Genomic DNA, 25783 nt, shown 5'->3' with positions numbered 1-25783 from the left:
GTATCATTTTAAAGCACATAATACAGAATATAAAGAATTTATTTATGTTATTCAAGCTTACAAAAACTGAGTGAAGCAGAACATGTGTCATGTATTCCCTTTTTTTTAAATGTTCTTATGTTTCTTTTCTCACCAAATTTGGAGAGACTGTTCATTGCAGGATCATCCCAGTTTGCAGCATACTGTCGACTCACTGAGCTGAGCTGCACTGCAAAAATAATTTAGTCTTAAAAAGTGTTTAAGTGTTGTAATAGTGTTGTAATAGTGTCTTTAAAGTATAAAACATTAGTTTGTCTTAAGTGAAATTACTCCATTGGCAAACCTTGAAATATGTCAAATTGTCTTACCTCATTGGTATTTTTTTATCTTAGTTAATGAAAAAAGTAATATAAATAAGATTTTAAGTCCCAATATGAGACTAAAACACTTATTGGGATTGACTTATTTTTAGTTTTTGCAGTGGGTGTAGTTATTATGGAGGATGGCTGCACAACTGACGCAAGTTGCTGATGGAAGGTAAGTACCCAAACAACTGAAGCCTCCCTCCCCCCCTCCCTCCTCGGTCAGCAAGACTCCTGACCACATAATTTTGCTCCCTTATCTGGGCCCCCTCTTTTCTGAACCGCAACAAAAAAAAAGAAATTTAAAAGTAAAACTTCTGATCTCAGCTTCATGATAATTAATGTATGGCAAAGGTAGCAGACAATGGTTCGATCTGCACTTTGTTGTACTTCGCTCTGGATAAGAGGGCCTGCTGAATGCTTTGTAATGTAATGTAATGTAATGGGAGAATGAGGCTTCATGAATCCATGGGTGGAACCATCACAAGGTATCAGTGACTCACTGATACCAATCATAGTGGTCTGCTGCAGAGAACAAGGCCCTTTTGACAGGTCCATACAAGTCACTGATTGGCAGCCTATGCTAGCTCCTCCCATTAGTGCTTATGAAGATTTCAGAATTAGAAATGGCCCTACTAGTTAGCAGCAGGCATCTCTGTATCTTTTATTTCATATTATGAATTGGTGGTCCTATAGCACACAAGTCCCTCATCTCTTCCAACTCGCCTGAATGATGGAGTCACTGTCATTTTTGCAGTGCTTATCGTAACACTGACATTCTCCACTCTTGCCCTGTGGGTCAGTCTAAATAAGAGAGTCTGTCAAGAGTCTATGATGCAGGCCTAATACAAGGTAAGCATGCAATCCAAGTTAAGTGCTGCAGCTTACAATGCCTCAGAGTTCTGTCTCAAAAATTCTAACGTGTGACATCACCAATAAACCCTTGCTTCACAAATAATTCCTTGACGTCGATTCCACATCATCTGCTCGCATCGCACATAGCTCTGAAAGGCACTAGCCTACTTGGCAGGTTTATTTTGTCTGACCCACATGTTACTGAGCTACAGTGCAGCCGCTTGTTTTGAGGGGCGACCCACTTCTTGACATTTTCACACCGACGGCACGGTGGGGGAGAGCTGTTTCCACTCATCCATCATGGACGCTGTTCCACGCTCTCGCCCGTCGTGACAGCCCACTGCCCCGGCTGCACTCGGATGCTCCGTTTACACACGACCATGGAAGAATCCTGACAATGTAAACAACCTTTCTCTTCTGTGCCTCAGGTGCTGCTGACTGGTAAAAGCTACAGGATATGCCACTCATTTTCTGAAGTTTAAGGACCGTGCCTGAGAGGGGATCCAAACCGCAGAGCCAGCCGATACAGTGGGGTCCAGAGAAATTGGCACCCTTCATAACTGCAAATATAACTGCTTATAACTGCTATACTGTAAACTAAAAAATAATAGTTATTGACATAAGCTTTATTTTCTAACATGTGTAAGATACTGTGCTCTATTAATGATGGAATCAACCAAAGACGTATTTACCCTTGTGCAAATACCCCTGGCAAAGATGACAGCCATGGGTCTTTTCCTATCATTTGTGATAAGGTTAGAGAACTTTTCTGAATCATTGATCACCTTGGTTTGTGCTTAAGGACCCCCACCTTCCATTCAGACCACAGGTCTTTGATGGGATTTAAGTCTGGACACTGGAATGGCCATTGCAAAACATGGATTCACTTGATTGAATGGTTGTTTTCACTTAACCATTTCTGTGTGGATTTTGATGTTTGCTTGAGGTAATTGTCCTGCTGGACAATCTACCTATGACCTTCTTAGCAGAGACCACCAGATTTTATGCCAACATTTCCTGGTACTTTGTTGAATTAATTGTGCCATTGGTCTTAATTACTGCCCCAGGACTACGGGCAGGAAAACATCTCCAAAACATCAATGACCCACCTCCATATTTGCCAGTAGGTATGAGGTGCTTCTCCTTGTGTGCATTCCTCTTTTCTGCCATGTAATTTCAATGAGGTGTTTGGTTTCCTTTTTTGTGCTCAGTAAGGGTTATCTTTCTATCAAACACCCAGAGTTTTCTGGTATGGAGGTGCCATATTATGGTTATTTGTTAGACTTGGTGACTCCAAGATACAACCCATCTCTGCACTTCTGAAACTGTGATCCTTAGGTTCTTCATGGCCTCCCTCACCTTCCTCACCATCCAACAACGTGTACTTGCATTCTTGTCCTGGCAACCATTCCTTATGCTTAAAATTTTTTCCATTATTGCCTTTACAGTGCTAAATGGTATGTTTAACATTTATGCATTTTTTGTGCCCATTACCAGTCTTGTGACAGTCAATTACCACCTATCTTTTCTGAAATAACAGTTCTTCTTTGCCTTTTTGTATGCTTGTTACCTCATTTTTATTGTCTAGTGAAACAGGAAGTGATGGAATGACATAATATGCGGTAGTTCCTTTAGACTGAGATTAACTAAATTAAGTACAACTGTATTACCTGCTTCACTCCGTTTGATTTAATTTAAATAATTGTTACCAATACCAAATTGCCAATAGTCTTTTTTCAGAAAAAGTGAGCTTAATAAAAAACATTGATACATGAGTGTAAATGTATGGAATAAAGGTATATTGTTTCAACATAACATAATTGTAGATGATTATCTGTGTTGTTTATTATATGCAGTCTTTTTTTCTTCATTTTTATAAAGGATGTCAATAATGCTGGAGCAGGTGATAAACAATTGCCTACTTTCATATCAAGCCTGGTATCTTTTAATAAATAAGCACAAATTTGTCTGGAAAAACACAATGTGTACCGTGACTTATCCACGTGCCATGTCAAACCAGAGCTGGTTTGTTTCACGTGACTTGATACGCTAACTACCGTAGCCTAAACCTATTGTATTGGTATCGAGACAAGCAAATCAGTTTCGAGTTAGTTAATTCCATGCACGTGTTCAAATATCTAATCACAAGTACATTTCTCATGATAGGATTTTGTCCCTAAAATGATATCCATTGGCTTCTGCCTGATTAGCTATAGCTTGCTATGCTTCAGTGAAAGTGACATCACTACATTGACATTGAACTGAGCGCTACTGCTAGCGGGCCAAGTGAGGAGGCCACACTAATGATGTGATAGCTTTGTTTAAAAAAACCCATCTTGGTCCAGACTTTACTCACTTTTTTAAAATAAAGGAGAACAGACAGTTCACTCCCCTTTTGATATTGACCCATGGGAGATGTGGGTCAAATACATAATTGTTTTTGGATTCAAATACTCTTCTGTACTCGATTGATCTTGCCTGGTGCAATTGAGCCAACCAAGAGGACCAGAAGGTGGGGTTTGCACTTGCATTTATATAGCACCTTTATCAAAAGCGCTGTACAATTGATGCTTCTCATTCACCCATTCATACACACACTCACTGAAGGCGATTGGCTGCCATGCAAGGCGCCGACCAGCTTGTCAGGAGCATTTGGGGGTTAGGTGTCTTGCTCAGGGACACTTCGACACAGCCCAGGCGGGGGATTGAACCGGCAACCCTCCGACTGCCAGACGACTGTCCTTACTGCCTGAGTCATGTATTTGTATCAATACAAGCTTAGTAAACCATAGAAAAGTATTTGAATCCAAAACTTTACATTACATTAATGGCATTTGGAAGATGCTCTTACAGCTCATTTTAGACTAAGCAGGAGACAATCCTCCTCAGGAGCAATGCAAGGTTAAGGGCCTTGCTCAAGGGCCCAACAGTTGTGCGGATCTTATTGTGGCTATACCGGGGATTGATACCAGTGACCTTGTGTGTCCCAGTCATGTACCTTAACCACTACGCTACAGGCTGGCAAAACAATAAGGTATTTGCCCCAGCTCTGCTGCTGCATGGATTCCACCATCCTATGGACCACACTCACCCAGATTATATGACATTCTGCCCTGCATCTGCCCCACTGTGGTGCCTGGCCTTTTAGTGATCGTGCACATCCGCTACGCTGTGGAGTGGGAGACCGTGGACGTGTCCAAATAGCATCCTCCCTCAGGTCAATAAAATATGGATTTGATAGACATATGACATGACCTTACAGGTAGAAAACAGTGAGGAGCTCCACATAACATAGGGCACATTGGTAACAACTGCAACATTGACAGAAGTTGGTGGATGCTTTCTGATTATATTTCCAGGGTGCAAATTATCAGGAAGTCGACAGAAAGTATACTTAATTTAATATTTTTATTTTATTAATGCAGGGAAAGCTAACTGAGAGCAAATACAATCTTTCACAATGACACCCTGAGCACAGAGATAAGCAACAGTGGTCATGAGAGAGAAAAAAAAGGATACAAAGCAAAGAAAAAGACAAAACAACAATATTATGAAAAACAAGTAGCTACACTCTTCCAATATATTATTCAACCATAATTTTTATGGTATCCAGTGATACGAGTTTAACTAAAGAGAGTTCCATATATCATTCCACTTGAACAGCGCATAAAATCCATTTGCTGTTGTTTAAACGGTTTACAATGTACTCTGTCACTCATGCAGTTTCTCTCAATATCTTCATATGACTGTTTTATTATAATTGCATGAATGAAGGAAGGAAGTTTTATGTTTCCTACATCTGATGAGATTCTTTGCTTCCTCAAGAATTTCCTGCCTAAATATATACGATTAACCAAGGACACAGCCACTGCACCTATGTGGGCTCATATCCAGAACCTTTTTATGAGAGGAAACAGTGGCTCTATCCTCCTCTGTGGTTATTCACCAAATCAGAAATGAATGTGTTTCAGAGTGCGTGTAATGCAATTTTGAAAAGAGCAGAAAAGAATAATTTGATCAAATTTGATCATAGAAATGGTTTCATCCTTCCATCTTGAGGAAATGACTACATCTTGCTGTGCTTATTTGTGCTGAAAAACGTTAGTCTCCAAGACAACCAGTAGATTTTTTCTCACAGATGATGAGAAAAAAAAACAACAATCAAAGAACTTACATGAGGAAAAAAGAAAGTGCTAAACAGTGTAGGTAGCATTTCTTTCCTTTTGAGGAATTTATTCAGGTGCATACTGCCACCTACTGAACTGGGGTGTGGAACACAAAAGGTAAGACATTACAGTGTTTTACAATCACTTTGACACTAATTTCAGAACCTTGAGGACATTTTTCAAAATTGTAGACACAAAACTCAAAACGATTAATAATTTTTCAACACTTTTTTCAATTGCTTGGGTACAATATACATAAACCAAAAATCATTTGATCACTGAACCAAATCACTTGTTCACAGTGACTCAACTTAACTTTCAAAGTATTAGCCTTTCAAAATGAAATACACACATTACATTTGAAAATACTGTCTTTTCATTCACTACATCTCAATTCAATGCATCTAACTACCAATGTATCCAAAGTATTTTTTCATTAGTCTACTTTTGTAAGATTGTTTTTACTCATTTTTTGGTCGGATGTGAAATACGTCGGATGTCGCCCGGCTAGAGCCAGCACAGGGGACATGAAACGACCACCAATCTTTCTAAAGTGGACCCACTCTAAGCGAGAAAAGGTGCCGTGCATGAAACTATGATATTTTTTCTGATATAAGTACCCCTAAATTATCTTATCGACTCGCTATTTTATTTTGTAAGTGGCCGTTTCCCCGTGTTCTGTTCTGATATGATTCATATGGTTCATATGATTCTGACCTACTTACTGTTTCCATATTATTGTAGCCGAGTTTCTGCTGAAAACACTTTGGAAAATATTGCCTTTCCAATCATTACAATGCATCTAACTACCAATGTATCCAACTACTAAAAATTATAAGTGTAACATTACTCCAAAAACATAGTTTCATGGAAACAACATTCCATCTTTAGATCATGAATGTTTTAGGATAAATAAATCGATTGACACCAATTACTTTGGAACAGGATCAATTTTACCACATTATCACTGAATGTAATATTGCATCACCACCTTGTCACAGGGGTTTTCAACCTTTTTTGACACGCACGTTTGAGCTGGTGGTCAAATGACTGATGATTTATTTTACATAGTGTTAAGAGCAGGAGTAAGGATGTGTATCCACCTGCAACAACATAGCGACAACATGGAGCAATCAGAGGATCCATGTTAGAATAGAGATCAAGCAGTGAGAGGAGGAGGAGGAAGAGGAGGTGGAGGTGGTCAGTGGAATGGCAGACTCCTTCAGAGAGGTTCTCATCTTAGAGGTTGGGGGGTTGTCCTGGTAGAGGACAGTGTCTATCACTGCAGTTCAGGATTTTTTCCCCACTTTGTACCTGTAATTTTGTTGCTATGATTACAGAGTTCATTTTTTCAAAACTCTTCATACAACTCTCTGCACCAACATACAGCTTGTCAGTTCATTTAATTCACAAAATGGATCAAAGCTACCAAACCACTGTGAACATGTCTCAAAGGAAAAGCACCAGCACTAGCACCAGCACCAGCACCAGCACCAGCACAATCATAGAACAATGATCTAAAAAACACTAACAACCAGTGGAATTACAGTCGATGCACTATTTTCTGTCAGTGATTTCCAAATTGGATTGTAGAAATGTGTAGTTTTTGGTGATTTTTTCCAATGATTCCAATCTCTTCTACCGTTTCCACTATACCCTTTATTTAGAACCACGAAAAGACAATATTGAAACATATATCAAGTATTTTTTCATGCTATAGTATAGTATTGTAAAAACAATTAAACATTGAATCTATAGCTACCATTTGTGTGGGCAATCTAAACAAATGCGCCGATAGTATTTCATGAAAAATGATGAATTTGAACCAATGAGTTTGGAAGTGCAAGATTTCCTCGAGAGACATGAATGTACAATGCATGTTTTGAACAGGCGAATGGGCTGTGTTTCAAGAGCTCACCATTTTGAGTGTTGTGTCTAAGGGTTTGAAAATTGAACAAGCTTGTGAGATTAGGGTCGAAGTGATTGCAAAAAACTGTGAAACAGGGATGGGCAAGACCGATGTAAGTTTGAGGACTGGTGGAGAGCCAGGAGCGACTATTGGTAATCCCTTGTAAGCAGGCACGCGAACGTGTCCGCCACTAAATACCGGGAGGTAGAGGAAACAGAAAATAATTTGGAGACAGCTCCGACCAAATAAAGGAAACAGCCCCAAAAAACGGCTAAGGAAAATAAAGCAACCCTTAAAAACCAGGGCGAATAACCCAACCAAAATGAGTGCTAAAAGGCGAGCACTGCAAACCCCAGACCGGGGATCCAAAAATAAAAGTACAACCTAGTATAAAAAAAACTAGGTAAGCAAAATAAAGAACCTTGAGACACAGCTCAGGAAAACGCACAAATCAAAATACATTACCGGGGACAACGTCCCTCACCCACAGGCTCACACGAGCTTGAAAACAAAAGAGAAAAACAAAGAACCTATAGGAAGGCGTTCGCAGTGTACACAACACTAGCAAGCAGAACACCTTCCTTACCTTTTTCTTTTAACTGAATGTGAAAACCAAAACCAAAACCAAAACCAAAACCAGCACAATACCTGACTCATATAACCACTGAGTCTACTGTGTGCTTACCAGCTTGGTGACAGAGCAAACAGTGAACACCAAAGCATAGAGTGATAGTCAGCGCCTGCTTTAAATACCTTCCGGAGGTAGGCTCCCTTGGCACTAAAGATGACCAGGTGAAAATAATAAAGCCCCCTGGCGGTCACGACCGATACTACCTCCCAACCCTGACAGCGGGCTGTTTCACACCAAATTCTGCTCTTAATTATTTAATTAGGCCAATCATTTACATGATGTCATTTATAACCACATTCTGTGATATAAACAGCAACTGATAAAGGTTACCTTACATTATATTAATGGAATTTGGCAGATGCTCTTATCCAGAGCGACGTGCAACAAAGTGTATACCCATAACCAGGGATACATGCACTGAAAGACCTTAGAGGGAAGTAGTTTCAAGTGCTAAAACTACAAGAAAGATAAGAACTTGGGCCTTGTAGATTAACCTGACAATGGAATATATCTATAACACCGTTTTTACACAAAGCAGCACTAAACAATAATGTATATTATTACTTATATTTATATTACTTACATTACTTATATTCTTGGCTTGTAGCATTTTATTGTGGTCTGCAAAATCCTGCATACAGACTGGCCCTCCAGGACTGGAGATTCCCATCCCTGTATCAAGATATCCCACTTGCCTTTGTATGGATCAATGGCCAGAGGTTGAAAATCCAGGTTCAGAAAGTAAAAGTCCTCCCAGTATTTTGTTCCAATCACATGGCTTTCCTAATTATCACAATTCTTCAGCCAGGAGGTGAAACTAATTAGTGAAATCAATTAATCATATGAAATGCATGTTCAATTGAATGAGGTTAGGTGCGTTTATTGAATCCGACGTGGCACACACTTATGAGCCCTTTGTACAAAAATACATTTATGATAAGAATACCTTGGGGGTGCTTTAGATCTTGGGCAGTTCATTTTGGTCTCCACACCTTGCTCTTGCCATCACTCTGATACAAGTGAATCTTTCTCATCTGTCCACAAGACTTTTTTTCCAGAACTCTACAAGCTCTTTTAGGCACTTCTTAGCAAGCTGTGACTGTTTTTGCGGCTAACTCATGGTTTGCATCTTGCTGTGTAGCTCTGTAGTTCTGTTTGTGAAGTCTTCTGTGGTCACTGTCACATCCACAATGTAAAAGCATGTCTTTGACCCAAGACATATGGAGCTCACTGTGTGTATACAGTCAGTGACCACTTTATTAGGTACTCATCGCTTTTCTTTTGCTTTTTTCTTTACCGTGGAATAATTGTTGGTGCCAGACTGGGTGGTTAGAGTATCTCAGAAACTGCTGATCTCCTGCGATTATCTCTAGTTTGGTGAAAAACTAAATAAATCCAGTGAGCAGCAGTTCTGTGGGCAGAAACGTGTTGTTAATGAGAGGTCAGAGGAGAAGGGCCAGCTCACAAAGTTGACAGGAAGGTGACAGTAACACAAATAGCAGAAGACCAATGAGTAAAAAGAAATAAAAAAATAAATACCTAATAAAGTGCTCAGTGAGTTTATATATGTGAGCATCTAAATACATTCTTAAAATATTTTCTTATTCAGTAAGAAAGCCTGCTTTTGAATAATAAATAGGATGTGAAATTATGAAATGTGTTTGACTTGTTGATGGGGGATGGGTATTTGACAGAAATTTCAATCAATGGACCACAATGAATATATTGGTATACAAGATGATAGTATTGTGATTATTGTACTTATTTTTTCATGATATTCTCGACCTGTTGCTGCCTGATGATAGCTGCAAGGAGAGGGAGATTGAGACAGAAAGGTAGGGGGAGGGAAACAGGTGGGGGTAGTGCAAACACTTTTTCAGGATAAAAAGTTGTATAGTTTAGTATGCAAAATGCAGTATTTTACACCTCATAAGACCCATAATATAATTTAGTCTCCATGTGTCCTTTTGGAGTCTCAAAATGTCTAGACAGTTTTCGAAAAAGGACAAGATTTGAAAAAGGAATGCAGAATGCTCATTTCTGGTGATATTGTCCTCAGTGTTGTGACTTGGCTCCATTGTGTTTCTTAGCACACCAGCCACAGCTGCAATATCTGTATCCAGTTAAAAACAGAAAATCTTCTCAGTGAGAAAAAAAGCTTCCACTTTCACTGTTTGAGCTTCAGTTACTTTGTTTTAGTAATATTTGGAGTAATCCCTCTTGGAGAACAAACCCCAAAGGTTTACCTTTCAGAAGAGACCAGGATTATGCCTAAAGGGTTGTCAAAAGGGTTCAAGAATAGTAACCATTTTATTTTGGGTATGTCATTTTTAAGTTTGTGTCAAGTAAAGGGAATACTTAAGGGGTTAAAGGCACTCAACAAAATCATAGCAGTAAAGACAAAGACTTGGACAGGGTGTGACTCCAATCCTGGAAAACAGGGGTGTATGTTTTTTATCCAACTTGTATTTCGGGTTCCTTTTCCAAATACCCCCGAATACACTAATGCTGTTTCACTCCAGTCAGACCACATTTTCAGCTAGCATACATGTGCAGCTGTAGCTCATGCTTATTTTCCAAGAAGTCTGAGTAAATAAATACCTGGCCTAATTTAGAGCAGGACTTGGCATAAGAACCCTTATAAGATCAGACATTGTTATGCACTCGTGCTTGGAATTGCATAATTTAAGCCAACTGTCCCATTAGGAGTCGTCTTTCAAACGTGAGTGGGTATCCCAAATTGAATAGGTTAATGGTTAAATATAAAGAGCAGTGGGGAGGGGGAGGATGAGGAAGAGGAATGTATGAAGACCAGGAACTGAAGAATGAGGAAGAGGAGAATGAAGGACAGGAGTTTCATAAAGCACTAGTGCTTCAGGTGGGCTTGAACTTGCGTGCATCCCCCTGTCCGTCCTCTAGTGGAGGAAGAGCATGGCTCCACGGACCCTGTGTATGGGCAGCAACTTGCGAAGCCAAACCAATCACACCATGTGTGCTTGCTACAGTGATTGCACTGTGGCTCCACCCATCAGTTGACAAGGCCTTGCTCTTTGCTGGTTGCCCCAGAGCGGTTTCAATTTGTCTTTGATGGTCCTTTTTGAACTAGCCTTATGGGTTGAGGATCCCAATCACCAGTCTGCACAAAAACTGCAGACCAAACATGTCAGATGTCACTTTAAACCCTTGTGCCTTAGAACAGCGGTTCCCAAAGTGCAGGACTTGGTGTGAGGGGATATTAGGGTTTTTTTCCTTTATTTTTTTTTTTTTAAGTTAGTCAATCTGTAGCATATTTTGGAAAAAGACACTTTATGGTGCTTAACTTCAATATTTGGACCAAAATTACAATACAGGGACCGGTCATGCACACATACTAGCGTAACCTAATGGCCTAGAGAGCCAAGCAACCCATTTCAGGTCCCAACACATAGTTAAAAGCTGGCCTAGAAATAAGGCACTTTCAGGATTTTAGGTGCATGTGCTTTTGCAGTAGTCCTGCAGGTTCCAGTGCTGGGATCACATCTGAATGCATGGCACGATTGACAAATGGCATGGTGAGAAGGTATCAAATACCCATTCGATACCTTTGAAAACTTAACTAGGGCAAGTGCTGTGCGACTCGCATGTTAAGGTTCCAATTCCAGACGTTCCAAGGGTAGGTTGACAAAACTTTGCTCATGCAAATCATTCTGGGAATCACTGCCTCAGGAGACCAGGCAGAGCATACTGGAACTGCTTGAGGTTCACTTTGAGGAAAGTTAACTGGAACAGCTCCCCAACATTGCCAAGAAGAATTCCAGTCCCCGTCGACACCATTATCTTGGCCACAGCGCGATGGGATTCCTAGCATTGAGATTTCTGGACAGTGCTGATTGAAACCAGCAGGGCAAGGACAGCAGGCTTTTAAATAGAATTCACTCAAGCAGATTTGAGTAATTTTAGGGTGGCCTGTAGCGTAGGGGTTAAGGTACATCACCAGGAGGCGCAGGGTCAGCGAGACCCACACAGCCGTTGAGCCCTTGAGCAAGGCCCTTAACCCTGCATTGCCCCAGGGGAAGATGGTCTCCTGCTTGGTCTAATCAACCGTGTTTCTTTGGATAAAAGCATTTGCCAAATGTAATGGATTTGAGTAAAACCTTGTTTGATTTTCCAGATCAAAAACCTATCTGCATTGTTTGTAAGAATGTGCAATGGGAGAAGTGGCTTTGATCATTCTCCATCTTTGACCATTGGCAGAACCAGTAGCAGTCTTGTATTTTTTACCCCATTAGACTACATACTTGTACCTTTATCCCAATCCTATACAGGTGGCTGTACTGTACTTTTGTAATCTAAATTCATTTTGTACAGTATTGATTTCAGGCATTAAATCAGCAGCCTTCACAACACCTTGAAATACAATAGGTGTCCCAGACCACCCCACTTATTTTGCTACAGCAGTCAAGGGGAAGGCAAATCAATTTCAGGCAAGGAAACTTACTGGGAGGAACTGGGCAGGGCTTGTGTCCACAAGTTGTAGTCTAGTCCCACAGAACTTGCTGGACATGCATTTTGCCACATTTGAGCAACATGGCATTGGATCAGGTTTTTCCCTGCACAAACTAATCTTCATTAAAGGGGCAAAGAAATCCTACTCCCAAGACACAATATGAACCAGAGTCTTGCTCCTTTTCTCCAAGCAAATGCTGCCTTGCCCAGCAGAATGTCCCTGCTGCCCTTTTGGCCAGAAAGCCAGATCACGTGACCACAAAGCATTGCACACAGCAGGTGCATGCCAAATTAATTAATGTGGCTACACAGACAAAATCCTAACATCAATTTAAATGCAACTAAATTGAAAACAAATGAATGCCTTTTTGATCATTTTTATTTTCTTGTCTTTTGGTCCATTGATTTACTCCTAGAAGGGAACAGGAAAAGTTGAATCAATACAAGATCTGAAATGACCAAACACATGCCACATCATGCTGCTTATAGCACTTCATATAAAATGCAGCTCAAACTGCTTTACAAGAGAAAACGTGGAACACAGCTCTGGTTGTACTCACAGAAGGGCACTCCACTTTCCCACTGTTGATGTCATCGATGACATCATGGGGAGCACGCCCATCAATGGTGCAGCCCACTGATTGGGCGGTGCCCAGGATTTCCTTAATTGTGCCTACGAATGGAATTGAGAAATTAAAGTTTACAAAATTGTATTAATTGCAATTAAGGTTTCCACAAGACCACTCATTACATTCAGGCAGGCACTGCAGCCCACCAGGACAGGAGCGTGAAATGTGTTGTATTGGGAATGTTCCAGATTCTTTCGGCACAGAGATGCCCATGTGTAGGGCAGCCCTGCTTCCTAGAGCTGGGTCTCTCTCAGCCCCCACTGGAGTACACCAGTCACCCAGGCAGACAGGTATAGTGGCGGGGGGCTAACGGTGAGCAGGGTGGACCTGCGACGTCCGGCAGTCACTCACCGGACAGCTCCCTGGCGATGGAGCGAGGCCTCATCACACGGGCGATGCCGATGATCTCATCCAAGGTCACGCTGCCGCTGTGTTTGACTGGGAACAGAGGGCATTACATTTACATTAGTCATTCGCCAGATGCTTTTAATCCAAAGCGACGAAGAGCATAGGTTCTTCCGCAGGTTATAAGCATCAAAATCGTAACTAGTAACACACATGAAGGGCTGTTCTTACCAAAAAAAAGGATGGTTAGGGTTACATGAGGGATATCGGAAGGGTAAAATCAGGAGGGAGCGCTATGGTATATAGTCTGAAAAGGTGCGTTTTTAGTCTGCATCAAAATATGGGGAGGGATTCTGCTGTCCTGAGTGGTAGGCAAGTCATTCCACCACTGAGGAACCAGAATGGAAAACAGGCGTGAACATGCAGCTGGACCACCAGGCGCTCGCAGTGAGGGAAACAAGGCGACCGGCAGACCGGAGGGTTAGCCGGAGTACCTCCCAATAATGTCATGTTTCAAGTGTTGCTTGGAAATTACTTTAAATCTGGACCCAAAACAAACATGATCAACTGCTTTATTAGCCCTCTGCAGGACAAGGGTGATAAACCAAGTAATTTAATTTCTACAATTGTGACAGGCACCTTGAACAAATGCTGCTGCAGCAACCAGGGTAAAACAAATCTAGATGAGCTTTACAGGGCACAACTAAACTGCAGGTATGAAACAGGACAGCTTAGCCCTATTGCTGGATATAGGCTTGTAGGTTCACTGACTTACAAAGCACACCTCATTCAACAGCTACTGACATTGAGCTGCCAATGAGTAGAATCGGGTGCATCAAAAGAACCTACAAGACCGCAGAGCTACAGAAACAGGATTTGGCAGCCAGGTATAAAGTTGCGGCAATTCTGGGAGATCAGTTTCCTAACGGGTGTTTGTTCCAGATCTTTCGGCACAGAGATGCCCATGTGTGGGGCAGCCCTGCTTCCTAGAGCTGGGTCTCTCTCAGCCCCCACTGGAGTACACCAGTCACCCAGGCAGACAGGTATAGTGGCGGGGGGCTGCTTCAGACTACTCCTGCAGCACCAGGGCTCAGTACGCAATAAACAGGGGTGTCCAACTCCTAGAGGGCGACAGTGTCTGCTGGTGTTTGTTGTATCCTTTCAAATCAGCAGCCAATTAAAGACTTGAGAATAAGGTGTGGACTAGTCAATGAAAGACTTTGAAAAGTATCTGTTGTGCTGAAACACACCAAAACCAGTAGACACTGCAGCCCGCCAGGACTGGAGGTTGACACCTGGTCTACATAGCCCAGGAGCCATAATTTACAAAGGGCATTAATATAAGTGCATGAGCAAAGACAAGCGTGAGAGGTCCTAGTGTGGCCAAGTGAATAAGGGAGTGAGCATGCACATCCAGTCTCCAAATCACCTGTCTGTTCATGCTTTTGTAGATTAAAGGGGTTTTAAAAACAGGAAACTCACTGTTTTTGACCTTCTTCCTGTCACGGGGAGGCTCCTTCAGGGCCTTGATGATGAGGGCGGAGGCAGAGGGCACCACCTCAATCTGGAGGGTCAACAGGGACACACAATGGGGGGAAAACTACTTTAGTGGCAACACTGGAAACAGGCTATTCTTTAAAACGTGGGATAAACAGGTCATTGTAGTAATGTACAGATGACAGGATAAGCAATTAAACCAGGTACTGTGATGCATGGCAAGATTTAATCAAAAGTATTTGATTTTGCCTCGCAACAAAGCAAAAATACAAGCAGAGGACTGGCAATGTATTGCTACGGCGATGACGGTCGTACCGCTGCCTGCCTGTTCTGGATGGTCAGCTTGACAGTGATTCTCAGGCCCTTCCAGTCACCGGTCGCCTTGGCGATGTCGTCACCCACTTTCTTGGGAGACTGAAAGATGACGGAAGCATTATGAATCACGGCAAACACAAAAACAAGACAAGAAATAATTCTGTTCATTGGGAATGTTCCAGATTCTTTCGGCACAGAGATGCCCATGTGTAGGGCAGCCCTGCTTCCTAGAGCTGGGTCTCTCTCAGCCCCCACTGGAGTACACCAGTCACCCAGGCAGACAGGTATAGTGGCGGGGGGCTAAAACACTGATCTACAAAAGAAAAAGGTCAAAACTCCAGAGCGGAAACTCACCAGACCCAAGGGGCCGATTTTGGGGGCCAGAGCAGAGGTGGCACCAACTTCTCCTCCTGTGCACCTCATGAACACTGGAAAATACAAAGGACAATTTGGAGATTAAAATCCGCTATATTAAACAGTGCTGCACCGAATGTTCAAAGTAACCATTGTCGGACATTCAGAGCAGCACAATTTCATAACACAAGTGCATTTTTCCAGGAACAGGGTAGAAAATCTACTGTATTGGATAACTAAAACCACAACCAATTTCCTGCATTTCCAGCTATAATACTACATTCACATTTCAAAGCCAGCATGCCGATTTGGGTGGGAGGCGGCATACCAATTGTTATGGAATCAGGCTTGCATCAGGAAGGATGGAAGTTCACCCAGGTAGGGCACCATTATGGTACCCTCTTTTTTGCCAGGATACCAACTGGGCCAACAACTCAAATTTAAGTGACTTCCAGTACAAAAGCCCAACCACAAAAACCAACTGGCCTTGCTGCTCGGGCAATCATTTCCTGAAACGACTCGCTCATAGGGCATCATCCAGCATATACAACAGCCAACTTGCAAAAATTATGTAGTTATGGACTAGGGACTCTCCTCACTTCGGTCACCCACCCGTGTCGCTAGTTATTACTTAGTTGACGCCTGCCATGTTCATCTTACCGACAATGCAAAATGTAGCCTAACTAATGTAGCCTACGGTAACATTTCTCACCAAGTCGGCTATAATAAGAATACTTGCATGAATTCGAAATGCATGGCTTAATATCTAGTCTGTTTGTTGGATCCCTGAGCTGTGAATTCTACACACCCGTAGGATCAGTTGTCGTTAGCAACGATGTACGAAATCATCATCCACGTGACATGTCTCGGCTAATCAGAATCCCGTATTTGCCATGTGTTCGGTTATTTCAGTGCCGTGGTTCAAGTTCTTAAATCAGCTAGCCGCAATGGTGATTAACGCCTCGTTGAAAAACTAGCCAACTAAATTAAAATGATCCATTACCACTCAAAAGGGGAGGCAAGACAACATTAGCCTAGAACTTTATGAACTAGCAGCCATTCAGAAACGATAGCTTGGCGTCGCAAATCAGCACGTGTTTCGCATGTTACATCGTTGGGTGCATAGTTGTGGGCTACTAAGCTAGCAAATTTAGTTAACGTAATTAACTGAGAATTAATGCGGCTTGGACAATTTACCTGCATTGAATAGTCCAAACATTTGTAACTTATATACTATCCATGGTAAGGATGCATCACATTTAGCTTACGTTCGTTGATTCGTTGCATGTGGCCCACCGCAACGCATGAGCTACCTAACATTAACACTATCAACGTCAAATTGACTTTAAATTTCATACATGACGTCACTATGGTACACGATGTTCAAGTTATATCGTGAAAATTACCATACACAACCTAAACTGTCAACTTGTTAAGGTTGAAAACAGGCATGTACACCCGCTATCAATAGTCAGCTAACGTTGGCTAACAGATTCGGCCTTCACAGCCGATGACACTCAACGACACATTTATTAGGCACAGCTTTCACACGTACCGACTTTGATTTCATTTGGGTCGCATTTAGGAGGCATGTTGCTGCAGTAGAAGCGACTCAGTCAGTTCAGCTCGATTCAGTGAGGGTGTCGGATGAACCCGGATTCGGGACGACCGAATATTGTTACACCTTCACCGTCTAGCGTGAGAGAGAAAAGAAAGATGGGGCTTATGCGGGTGCGTTTAGTAGTCTCAAAATAACGCGAGACTACGTCAGCCATCTTTGTTGTGGCGTTAATGTTGTCACGAATTCCTGTATGGCCACGACAGCCAGCCATACTCTAGGTGTCAAACCAAGAACAACAAGATCGTATGATATCGCGATGTCAAATGTCGAAATAGGAGACGCGTATTTGGCTAGTTAGAGCTAAACACAACAGACATAATTACATAATTGTTCAGTGATTTATTTTACCTACCTAGATAATCGTCAACTTAAGCAGAAGACTGATAGCTATCTACGGTAGCTAGCTAACTTACATATGTGGCTTTTTGCTTGAATGCTTTTTCCTGGATTGCCGAACGTTTGCTGATGCACAAGGTAATCTGCGTAACCTTAGCCAACGTTAACTAAACACGATTGGCTTGCGAAATGTCAACCAACAAGTTAACTTTACCTAACCACATATGTTTCCTGTTTGAACTAACGTTTTGCTTTGAAACTAGTTGATAGCTAGCTGGCTAACTAAGTTAGGGAAACTAACAGGCTGATATACCGACTGTCATTTATCGTCAAAACATTGGCATGTCGTTGCCTGGCAAATTGATGGGCGGGGGAGATGAGGAAGCTACGTATATATGTATTATCTGTGCCGTTACTTGAAATATCTGCGCAGTACTGTTACTGCAAACATACCGTGTTGTTTAAATGTCTTCGTCGATGTATGTAGTTTACTTCACAATATTACTGAATGTACTGTTTCTTAGCATTTCTGAGGGCAGCACGTTAGTGTGCAAGCGGTTCGTGTACAATTTGTTCTTACAGTGTTTAGGTAACGTCATATTAGATTTTCTGTAAGTGCTATATTCTGCATATGACATCATGCAGTTACTCGCAGTATGCCCATAAAATGACTCGGTGAATTCAATTAAATGAAATGCATTTTATTTGGGTGGGAGAGGGGAGGTGAGGTGAGGTCAGGCGAAAGCCGAATCAAGCCACGAGACCCACCCACGTTTCACTTGGCAACCCTTCCCTTGGTCTTGGTGTTCTGTAACCTGCTCACCACCACTAGCTCGTACACCAGCCTGGTTGCACTGCTGTACAAAGAAGATGGGAAGTTAATGGCTGGCTTCAACCTTCCTTATTCAGTGTCCTGAGGAGCACCCAAGGCCCTCCCACCTGTGACCTCCGCAGCACCACAGCAACCCCTCCAGAGGGGGGAGGAGTACTTGGGCTTCATCAGAAAACAGAACAGGACCAGGAACAGGTAGTGGGGACCAGTATGCCTCTTTTCTTCAGGAAGAGGAAGCCCAGTGATGACTCCAAGAAGAGACTGGAGTATCAGCTGTGTCTGGTGAGGCGTCCTCCACGACTCTGCCCATGATCTCAGAGAGGGGTCACGACTGTCCCTGTGTATCCCCACTGTGAAATATAAAATGCTACTATTTTTTTAAATGGTGGAATGAGGGCTGAGGTTCCCCTGTTTACACTGCATTTTGGCTTGACACTTGAGTGTTTATCATGGGACTATGACCCCTATCTATACAGCCTGTATCTTTAAACCCATTTCCTACTTAAAAACACAGAATCTAATCTCCTGCAGCTTTTCTCGTACTTAACATTGTATTGTAGTTTTATATACTGACTACTACAATCAGTTGTGTAACTGCTTAAGGTATCTGCTTAAAGGTACAATAGGTATGATTTTGTGTTAAAACATTGTTACTAGACCATTGTAAGTCCCTTCCTATCATTGAAAAAGGCTCACTGACATGTTGACTCACCCTCTGCCTCTGCTTATAGTCCTTACATTCAGGTTTCAAAATATACAGTTGACGGCCCGACACTCTGTACCAAAACATTGTATGACTGTACAATAATTCAAGCTCATTGATTGAAAGTGGGTTCTAGTTGCCACAGCCAATGGTGTTTTAACATCTGTACGTTCACAGAGAAGGGGGAGGGATAAACAGTGTTGAAGGTCTTTGTTGCTGCTGTTCCTCTCTTGACCTCTCTAGAAGTCCAAAATTACCTATTGTACCTTTAACGTCTAGGTATTAATATAATGTTATGATGAGTAATCTTACATGCACATGTGAATGTGGGTGAGGAGGGAATGCAGATGCAGGTGAAATAACAGTAACAGCCCTGACTGATGCAGAACGGCTCTGTAAAACGTGAGCAGGTTGAGCAGCACAGGGAGCAGGCTCAAGAGCCCGAACAGCAGCGGTAGTTTCTCAGATCCCCTCCCACTCTCTTTGACCTGCCTCCTCTCTCCTTTTGCAGTCCAAGGAAGCTGGCGCCGATGACATCCTGGACATCTCCAACTGTGAGCTCCCAGAGGTGGGGGTTCTCCGCTTCGTCGTATTAGACTTGCTCGACTCTGGCCCCCCAGTGGTGGAATGAGCTCCTCTGCAGTCAGGACGGGGTCTGGCGTCCACTGCAGACTGACAACACAGCTGTTTACATTACAGCTTGTCTCAAATAACCCTGAGCTTTGAACATATACGACTGATTTACTAACCCGACCCATGTCACATCTAAAGCTATGACATTGTATCCATTTACTACTTAAATCACTTGTAGGTGTATGTACTGACTGCTACCATCAATGACTTAGCATCATACCTTTCTGTTGTCTAAACCTTTTTGTGTGTACTTTTTTTGAAGTCATTCCAGACTGTCCCAAAATGTCAAAAGTAACAAGCCAAGCTTTGTGTCTGTCATTGCATTTTGGTGTGAGTGCAGTGACCAGACGTCAGTGCTAACTTGGCTCTCGCTACACGGCTTGTCTCTGTCTTCCAGGTACCCGCCACAGCCTTCTCCATATGCAAGGTCCTGCAGAAGAAGGTGGGTTCAGCTGGTGAAGTTGGCAGGGAAATGGAAATCTATAGTATCCAGTAAGAAAGATATACTTACGTATGTGTGCGATCCTTTTACATATACGCAGGTCTTCATTCTCCATGGAAACGAGCTGAGGTCTCTAGTGCCGAAAGGATGCAGCATTAGCTGCCTGGCAACACTAAAGGTCAGTCTAAAATGGCTGGCACTGCCAACACCCACCCATGCCTCTTTGTCATGATGTATAGCAGAACAAATAAATAAAATGGGCGACATGGCTCAGGCAGTAAGAACAGTCGTCTGGCAGTCGGAGGGTTGCCGGTTCGATCCCCCGCTCGGAGCAAGACACCTAACCCCCAAATGCTCCTGATGAGCTGGTTGGCGCCTTGCATGGCAGCCAATCGCCGTCGGTGTGTGAGTGTGTGTATGAATGGGTGAATGAGAAGCATCAATTGTACAACGCTTTGGATAAAGGCGCTATATAAATGCCAACCATTTACCATTTACCAAAATCTAATGGGATCATTTTTACATTGCATTACATTTTATTTAGCATACACTTTTATCCAAAGTGATGTACAAAACAGTGCATATTGAGGTCATACAACAAACAATCAAATGATAAGGAAGATATAAAATTCATGAAAATTAATTATGACCTGTATTCATGTGTACAATTCCGGTTTTCCTTTCTCCCTTCTCTCTCCTCCTCTTCTTGGGTCTCCAGGTTTTAGACCTCCACGAGAACAAGCTGACCTCGCTTCCTGATGAAATTGGACAGCTCAAGACTCTGCAGGTCGAAAAGCTAGATACAACGAAATAACAAAATCTCTTAAACATGAGCAAACTGGGATGCTGCGGTGGTCCTGCCCAAGCCGAGTTTGGGCGGTACACGTGGGAGCGGCATAATTGGCCCGCTGCTCCGAGGGTGGGGGAGGGACTCGGAGTCAAGTTGCCACTCGGAGTCAATATTTTAATAAATGAACAAACATTTTGTATAAATTATTTTATTCTGTTGTTTTATTGATGCCTTCCAGGTGCTGAACCTCGAGAAGAACCACATAAAAGCCCTGCCTGATTCCATCGGGAACCTCAGACTCCTCCAGACCCTCAATGTGAAAAGTAAGAGCTAATTGCTATTAATGACTAATGTAAGTGGCTAATGGCTATTAATGTCTAAAGTAAGAGGCTAATGGCTCAGGTTTTTTGGTGCCTTCTTCCTTCTGTAGAGCTGGAGGTACTGTGTTGTGTTTGTGTCGTAAAATGGCTCCCTGCTGAGGAGCAGGAATTGCGGTAGCTTTCTGCAGAGCTTAAACTGGCTGGGCTGGGAGAGTCTGATGGCTTGTTCATTGGATTAACAGCTGCAACCCAAGCAGCAGCTCGTCACATTGCATTGATCACGGGCCTTTAGATGGGATACTGAAACAAGCCTCTGTGGCTCTGACTCACTGTGGCTGTGTACACGGTCCCAGCATTGTGTAGTTTACCGACTCCATCCACAGCTTTTAAATATCACCCTATAGCTTGGCAGTGCATTATGGGTATTAAAAAAAAAAAATTATCTATTAAAAAAAATTATAATAATTTCAGGCCATGTCCTTGCATGAGGCACAAAGGAAAGTTGTGTTGCTTTGCGTCCCTTACAGAGAACAGCCTGACTCAGCTGCCAGCCACGCTGGGTCATATGAGCAGCCTGCGCACTCTGGACTTGAGTGAGAACTCAGTGAAGGAACTGCCCACTGCCCTGGCCAACATCCGCACGCTGGAGGTGAGTGTGTGCTGCTGGGGTCTATAATGATGATAATAATAATAATAACAAAAATAATCACAACAGGCTGTGCTTAATCATTGGTAATACAAAAGAGTCTCTGCTGCTCCATCCCCCAGCTATTACTACCACTTCTAACATATTTGTGTGTGTGTGTGTGTGTGTGTGTGTGTGTGTGTGTGTGTGTGCCCGCCCGTGTGTGTTGGTGTGTGCATGTGTGTTTGTGTGCGTGTTTGCCTGTATGTGTGTTTGTGTGCGTGTGTTCGTGTGTGCGTGCGCGCGTGTGTGTGTGCGTGCGTGCGTGCGTGCGTGTGTGTGTGCGTGCGTGCTTGTATGTGTGTGCGTGCGTGCGTGTGCGTGTGTGTCAGTGCCTGACGCTGGATGCTGCTGAGATGTCCTTTCCTCCAGCCTCGGTGTGCAGCGGTGGCACTGAGGTCATCCAGCGCTTCCTCTGCACAGGTGAGGACCTGGAGAACAGCGTTTCTGTAGTACAGAGCGTCCCCGACCCCGGTGCTGGAGAGGCTCTGGGTCTGCGGTTTAACTTATTCAGTTCCCTGAGTAAAACCCAGAACCCTCTCAAAACTGGAACATGGACTTAAGTAAGAACAGCTGTTCCACGTTTTACTCTGTACACTTACCCAGCTAACTCCATAATCCTGCTTCATGATATACCCCCCAGGTGAGGTGAGTTAACTTAGACCGACTGCTGTAATCGACCAATAGGAATGCAGAATAGCAGTGAAAAGCAGCCCTGCTGTTGTGTGCTGCTCTGAGGCCTGCCCTGTGTGTTGTAGAGCTGGGGTTGGAGTACTGCCCCCCATCTCAGTACCTGCTGCCCGTGCTGGAGAGCGACGGCTGTGCGCAGACGGAAGACTGCGTAGACGGGCTGGAGGTCGCATGGCAGGTGAAGGGTCCCTCCTCCTGACTGTCTGTCTGTCTGTCTGTCTGTCTGTCTGACTGACTGACTGACTGACTGACTGACTGACTGACTGACTGGCTGTGTCTGACTGTCTGTCAGTCTGTCTGTCTGTCTGACTGACTGTGTCTGACTGTCTGTCTGACTGACTGTGTGACTGTCTGTCTGTCTGTCTGTCTGTCTCTGTCTGTCTGACTGACTGACTGACTGACTGACTGTCTGTCTTTATGAAGTTCAAGTACGCCTTTTTGGCATTGTGATTCAAAGGATTGAGTTGCCAAATCATATTAAAACATAAAATGTCTCTCTTTGTCTCTCTGCAGAGTAAATTTCAGGACTATGAAAAGAGAAAGGTAGGAGCTGTGCTTTTTCCATTGTAGTGTCATTAACTGAGGTGGTGTGTGTAGGTGGTGTATATAGGTAGTGCTTGGGTGGTGTGTGTGTAGGTGGTGTATATAGGTAGTGCCTGGGTGGTGTGTAAATGCATATAGGTGGTCTATATAGGTGGTGCTTGGGTGGTGTGTGTAGATGCATATAGGTGGTGTTTGGGTGGTGTATATAGATGGTGTGTGTAGATGCATATGGGTGGTGTATATAGATGGTGTGTGTAGATGCATATGGGTGGTGTATGTAGGTGGTGTGTGTAGATGCATATAGGTGGTGTATATAGGTGGTGTGTGTAGATGCATATAGGTGGTGTATATAGATGGTGTGTGTAGATGCATATAGGTGGTGTTTGGGTGGTGTATATAGGTGGTGTGTGTAGATGCATATAGGTGGTGTATATAGGTGGTGTGTGTAGATGCATATAGGTGGTGTATATAGATGGTGTGTGTAGATGCATATAGGTGGTGTTTGGGTGGTGTATATAGGTGGTGTATGTAGATGCATATAGGTGGTGTATATAGATGGTGTGTGTAGATGCATATAGGTGGTGTTTGGGTGGTGTATATAGGTGGTGTGTGTAGATGCATATAGGTGGTGTATATAGGTAGTGTGTGTAGATGCATATAGGTGGTGTATATACAGTCAGGTCCATAAATATTGGGACATCGACACAATTCTCCTCTTTTTGGCTCTATATACCACCACAATGGATTTGAAATGAAACAAACAAGATATGCTTTAACTGCAGACTTTCAGCTTTAATTTGAGGGTATTTACGGTGTCATCCGGTGTAGGAATTACAACAGCTCGTATATGTGCCTCCCACTTTTTAAGGGACCAAAAGTAATGGGACAAACTAACAATCATAAATCAAACTTTCACTTTTTAATACTTGGTTGCAAATCCTTTGCAGTCAATTACAGCCTGAAGTCTGGAACGCATAGACATCACCAGACGCTGGGTTTCATCCCTGGTGATGCTCTGCCAGGCCTCTACTGCAACTGTCTTCAGTTCCTGCTTTTTCCCTTCAGTTTTGTCTTCAGCAAGTGAAATGCATGTTCAATCGGATTCAGGTCAGGTGATTGACTTGGCCATTGCATAACATTCCACTTCTTTGCCTTAAAAAACTCTTTGGTTGCTTTTGCAGTATGCTTCGGGTCATTGTCCATCTGCACTGTGATGCGCCGTCCAATTAGTTCTGAAGCATTTGGCTGAATATGAGCTGATAATATTGCCCGAAACACTTCAGAATTCATCCTGTTGCTTTTGTCAGCAGTCACATCATCAATAAATACAAGGGAACCAGTTCCATTGGCAGCTATACATGCCCATGCCATGACACTACCACCACCATGCTTCACTGATGAGGGGGTATGTTTTGGATCATGAGCAGTTCCTTTCCTTCTCCATACTCTTCTCTTCCCATCATTCTGGTACAAGTTGATCTTTGTCTCATCTGTCCATAGGATGTTGTTCCAGAACTGTAAAGGCTTTTTTAGATGTTGTTTGGCAAACTCTAATCTGGTCTTCCTGTTTTTGAGGCTCACCAATGGTTTACATCTTGTGGTGAACCCTCTGTATTCACTCTGGTGAAGTCTTCTCTTGATTGTTGACTTTGACACACATACACCTACCTCCTGGAGAGTGTTCTTGATCTGGCCAACTGTTGTGAAGGGGTTTTTCTTCACCAGGGAAATAATTCTTCTGTCATCCACCACAGTTGTTTTCCGTGGTCTTCCGGGTCTTTTGGTGTTGCTGAGCTCACCGGTGCGTTCTTTCTTTTTAAGAATGTTCCAAAGAGTTGATTTGGCCACACCTTTTGCCATCTCTCTGATGGGTTTGTTTAGATTTTTCAGCCTAATGATGGCTTGCTTCACTGATAGTGACAGCTCTTTTGATCTCATATTGAGAGTTGACAGCTACAGATACCAAATGCAAATAGCACACTTGAAATGAACTCTAGACCTTTTATCTGCTCCTTGTAAATGAGATAAGGTAATAACACACACCTGGTCATGGAACAGCTGAGCAGCCAATTGTCCCATTACTTTTGGTCCCTTAAAAAGTGGGAGGCACATATAGAAACTGTTGTAATTCCTACACCGTTCACCTGATTTGGATGTAAATACCCTCAAATTAAAGCTAACAGTCTGCACATCTTGTTGAAGAATTGTGTCAATGTCCCAATATTTATGGACCTGACTGTAGATGGTGTGTAGATGCATATAGGTGGTGTATATAGATGGTGTGTGTAGATGCATATAGGTGGTGTTTGGGTGGTGTGTGTAGATGCGTATAGGTGGTGTATATAGGTGGTGTTTGGGTGGTGTCAGTGCCTGAGTGCCCCTCTCTCTCCGCAGGAGCAGAAGCAGCAGGAGAAGCTGGAGTTTGAGCGCCGCCTAGGGGAGGATCAGCGGCATCACACAGAGCTGTTCCTCCTCAACAACTCCCACAAGGAGGACATCCTCCAGTCTGTCAGACAGGTAAAACAGGAGGACGTCCTCCAGTCTGTCAAACAGGTACAATAGGGTCACATCCTCAAGTCTGTCAAACAGGTACAATAGGGTCACATCCTCCAGTCTGTCAAACAGGTACAATAGAGGGACATCCTCCAGTCTGTCAAACAG

General features: G+C 42.9%; 2 protein-coding genes and 3 non-coding genes across 6 annotated transcripts in view; 1 reads left to right on the top strand and 4 right to left on the bottom strand.

The window, feature by feature from the left end:
• Window positions 1-12748: 12748 nt before the first annotated feature.
• On the bottom strand, window positions 12749-17247 carry rpl12 (ribosomal protein L12). Its single transcript, XM_061262951.1, has 7 exons — window positions 17083-17247; window positions 15528-15601; window positions 15174-15272; window positions 14844-14925; window positions 13368-13454; window positions 12948-13060; window positions 12749-12799 (listed from the first exon to the last, which is right to left on the bottom strand). Exons 1-7 carry the CDS (start codon window positions 17117-17119, stop codon window positions 12794-12796), a joined length of 498 nt encoding a protein of 165 aa, XP_061118935.1. The 5' UTR covers window positions 17120-17247; the 3' UTR covers window positions 12749-12793.
• LOC133106143 (small nucleolar RNA SNORA65) lies at window positions 13194-13319 on the bottom strand. Its single transcript, XR_009704314.1, has one exon. It is a non-coding gene; the product is annotated as a small nucleolar RNA SNORA65 (small nucleolar RNA).
• LOC133106140 (small nucleolar RNA SNORA65) lies at window positions 14293-14417 on the bottom strand. Its single transcript, XR_009704311.1, has one exon. It is a non-coding gene; the product is annotated as a small nucleolar RNA SNORA65 (small nucleolar RNA).
• On the bottom strand, window positions 15345-15470 carry LOC133106142 (small nucleolar RNA SNORA65). The gene has a single exon (XR_009704313.1). It is a non-coding gene; the product is annotated as a small nucleolar RNA SNORA65 (small nucleolar RNA).
• Window positions 17248-17360: 113 nt separating the features above from the next.
• The window catches only part of lrsam1 (leucine rich repeat and sterile alpha motif containing 1), an 18716-nt gene continuing 10293 nt past the window's right edge, over window positions 17361-25783 (top strand). For both annotated transcript variants that reach the window (XM_061263114.1, XM_061263113.1), the window contains exons 1-12: window positions 17361-17622; window positions 18394-18598; window positions 19531-19587; window positions 20050-20094; window positions 20195-20272; window positions 20813-20881; window positions 21123-21207; window positions 21732-21853; window positions 22222-22312; window positions 22648-22757; window positions 23093-23122; window positions 25517-25639. In XM_061263114.1, the coding sequence (XP_061119098.1) occupies window positions 18527-18598; window positions 19531-19587; window positions 20050-20094; window positions 20195-20272; window positions 20813-20881; window positions 21123-21207; window positions 21732-21853; window positions 22222-22312; window positions 22648-22757; window positions 23093-23122; window positions 25517-25639 (882 nt within the window). In that variant the 5' untranslated portion in view covers window positions 17361-17622; window positions 18394-18526. The remainder of the gene's footprint in view (window positions 17623-18393; window positions 18599-19530; window positions 19588-20049; window positions 20095-20194; window positions 20273-20812; window positions 20882-21122; window positions 21208-21731; window positions 21854-22221; window positions 22313-22647; window positions 22758-23092; window positions 23123-25516; window positions 25640-25783) is intronic.

Source organism: Conger conger, chromosome 12 (genome assembly GCF_963514075.1).
Source record: "Conger conger chromosome 12, fConCon1.1, whole genome shotgun sequence".
Taxonomy (NCBI): Eukaryota; Metazoa; Chordata; class Actinopteri; order Anguilliformes; family Congridae; genus Conger; species Conger conger.
This window is presented reverse-complemented; position numbering and strand designations above follow the sequence as displayed.

What these genes read in the sequence shown, in the direction of transcription:
- rpl12 (XM_061262951.1), bottom strand. Translation starts at nt 17,119, where the DNA reads ATGCCTCCTAAATGCGACCCAAATGAAATCAAAGTCG. An exon ending in CCCAAATGAAATCAAAGTCG is followed by an intron (nt 15,602 to 17,082) that starts GTACGTGTGAAA and finishes TGTATTTTCCAG; the next exon opens with TGTTCATGAGGTGCACAGGA. An exon ending in AAATCGGCCCCTTGGGTCTG is followed by an intron (nt 15,273 to 15,527) that starts GTGAGTTTCCGC and finishes GTCATCTTTCAG; the next exon opens with TCTCCCAAGAAAGTGGGTGA.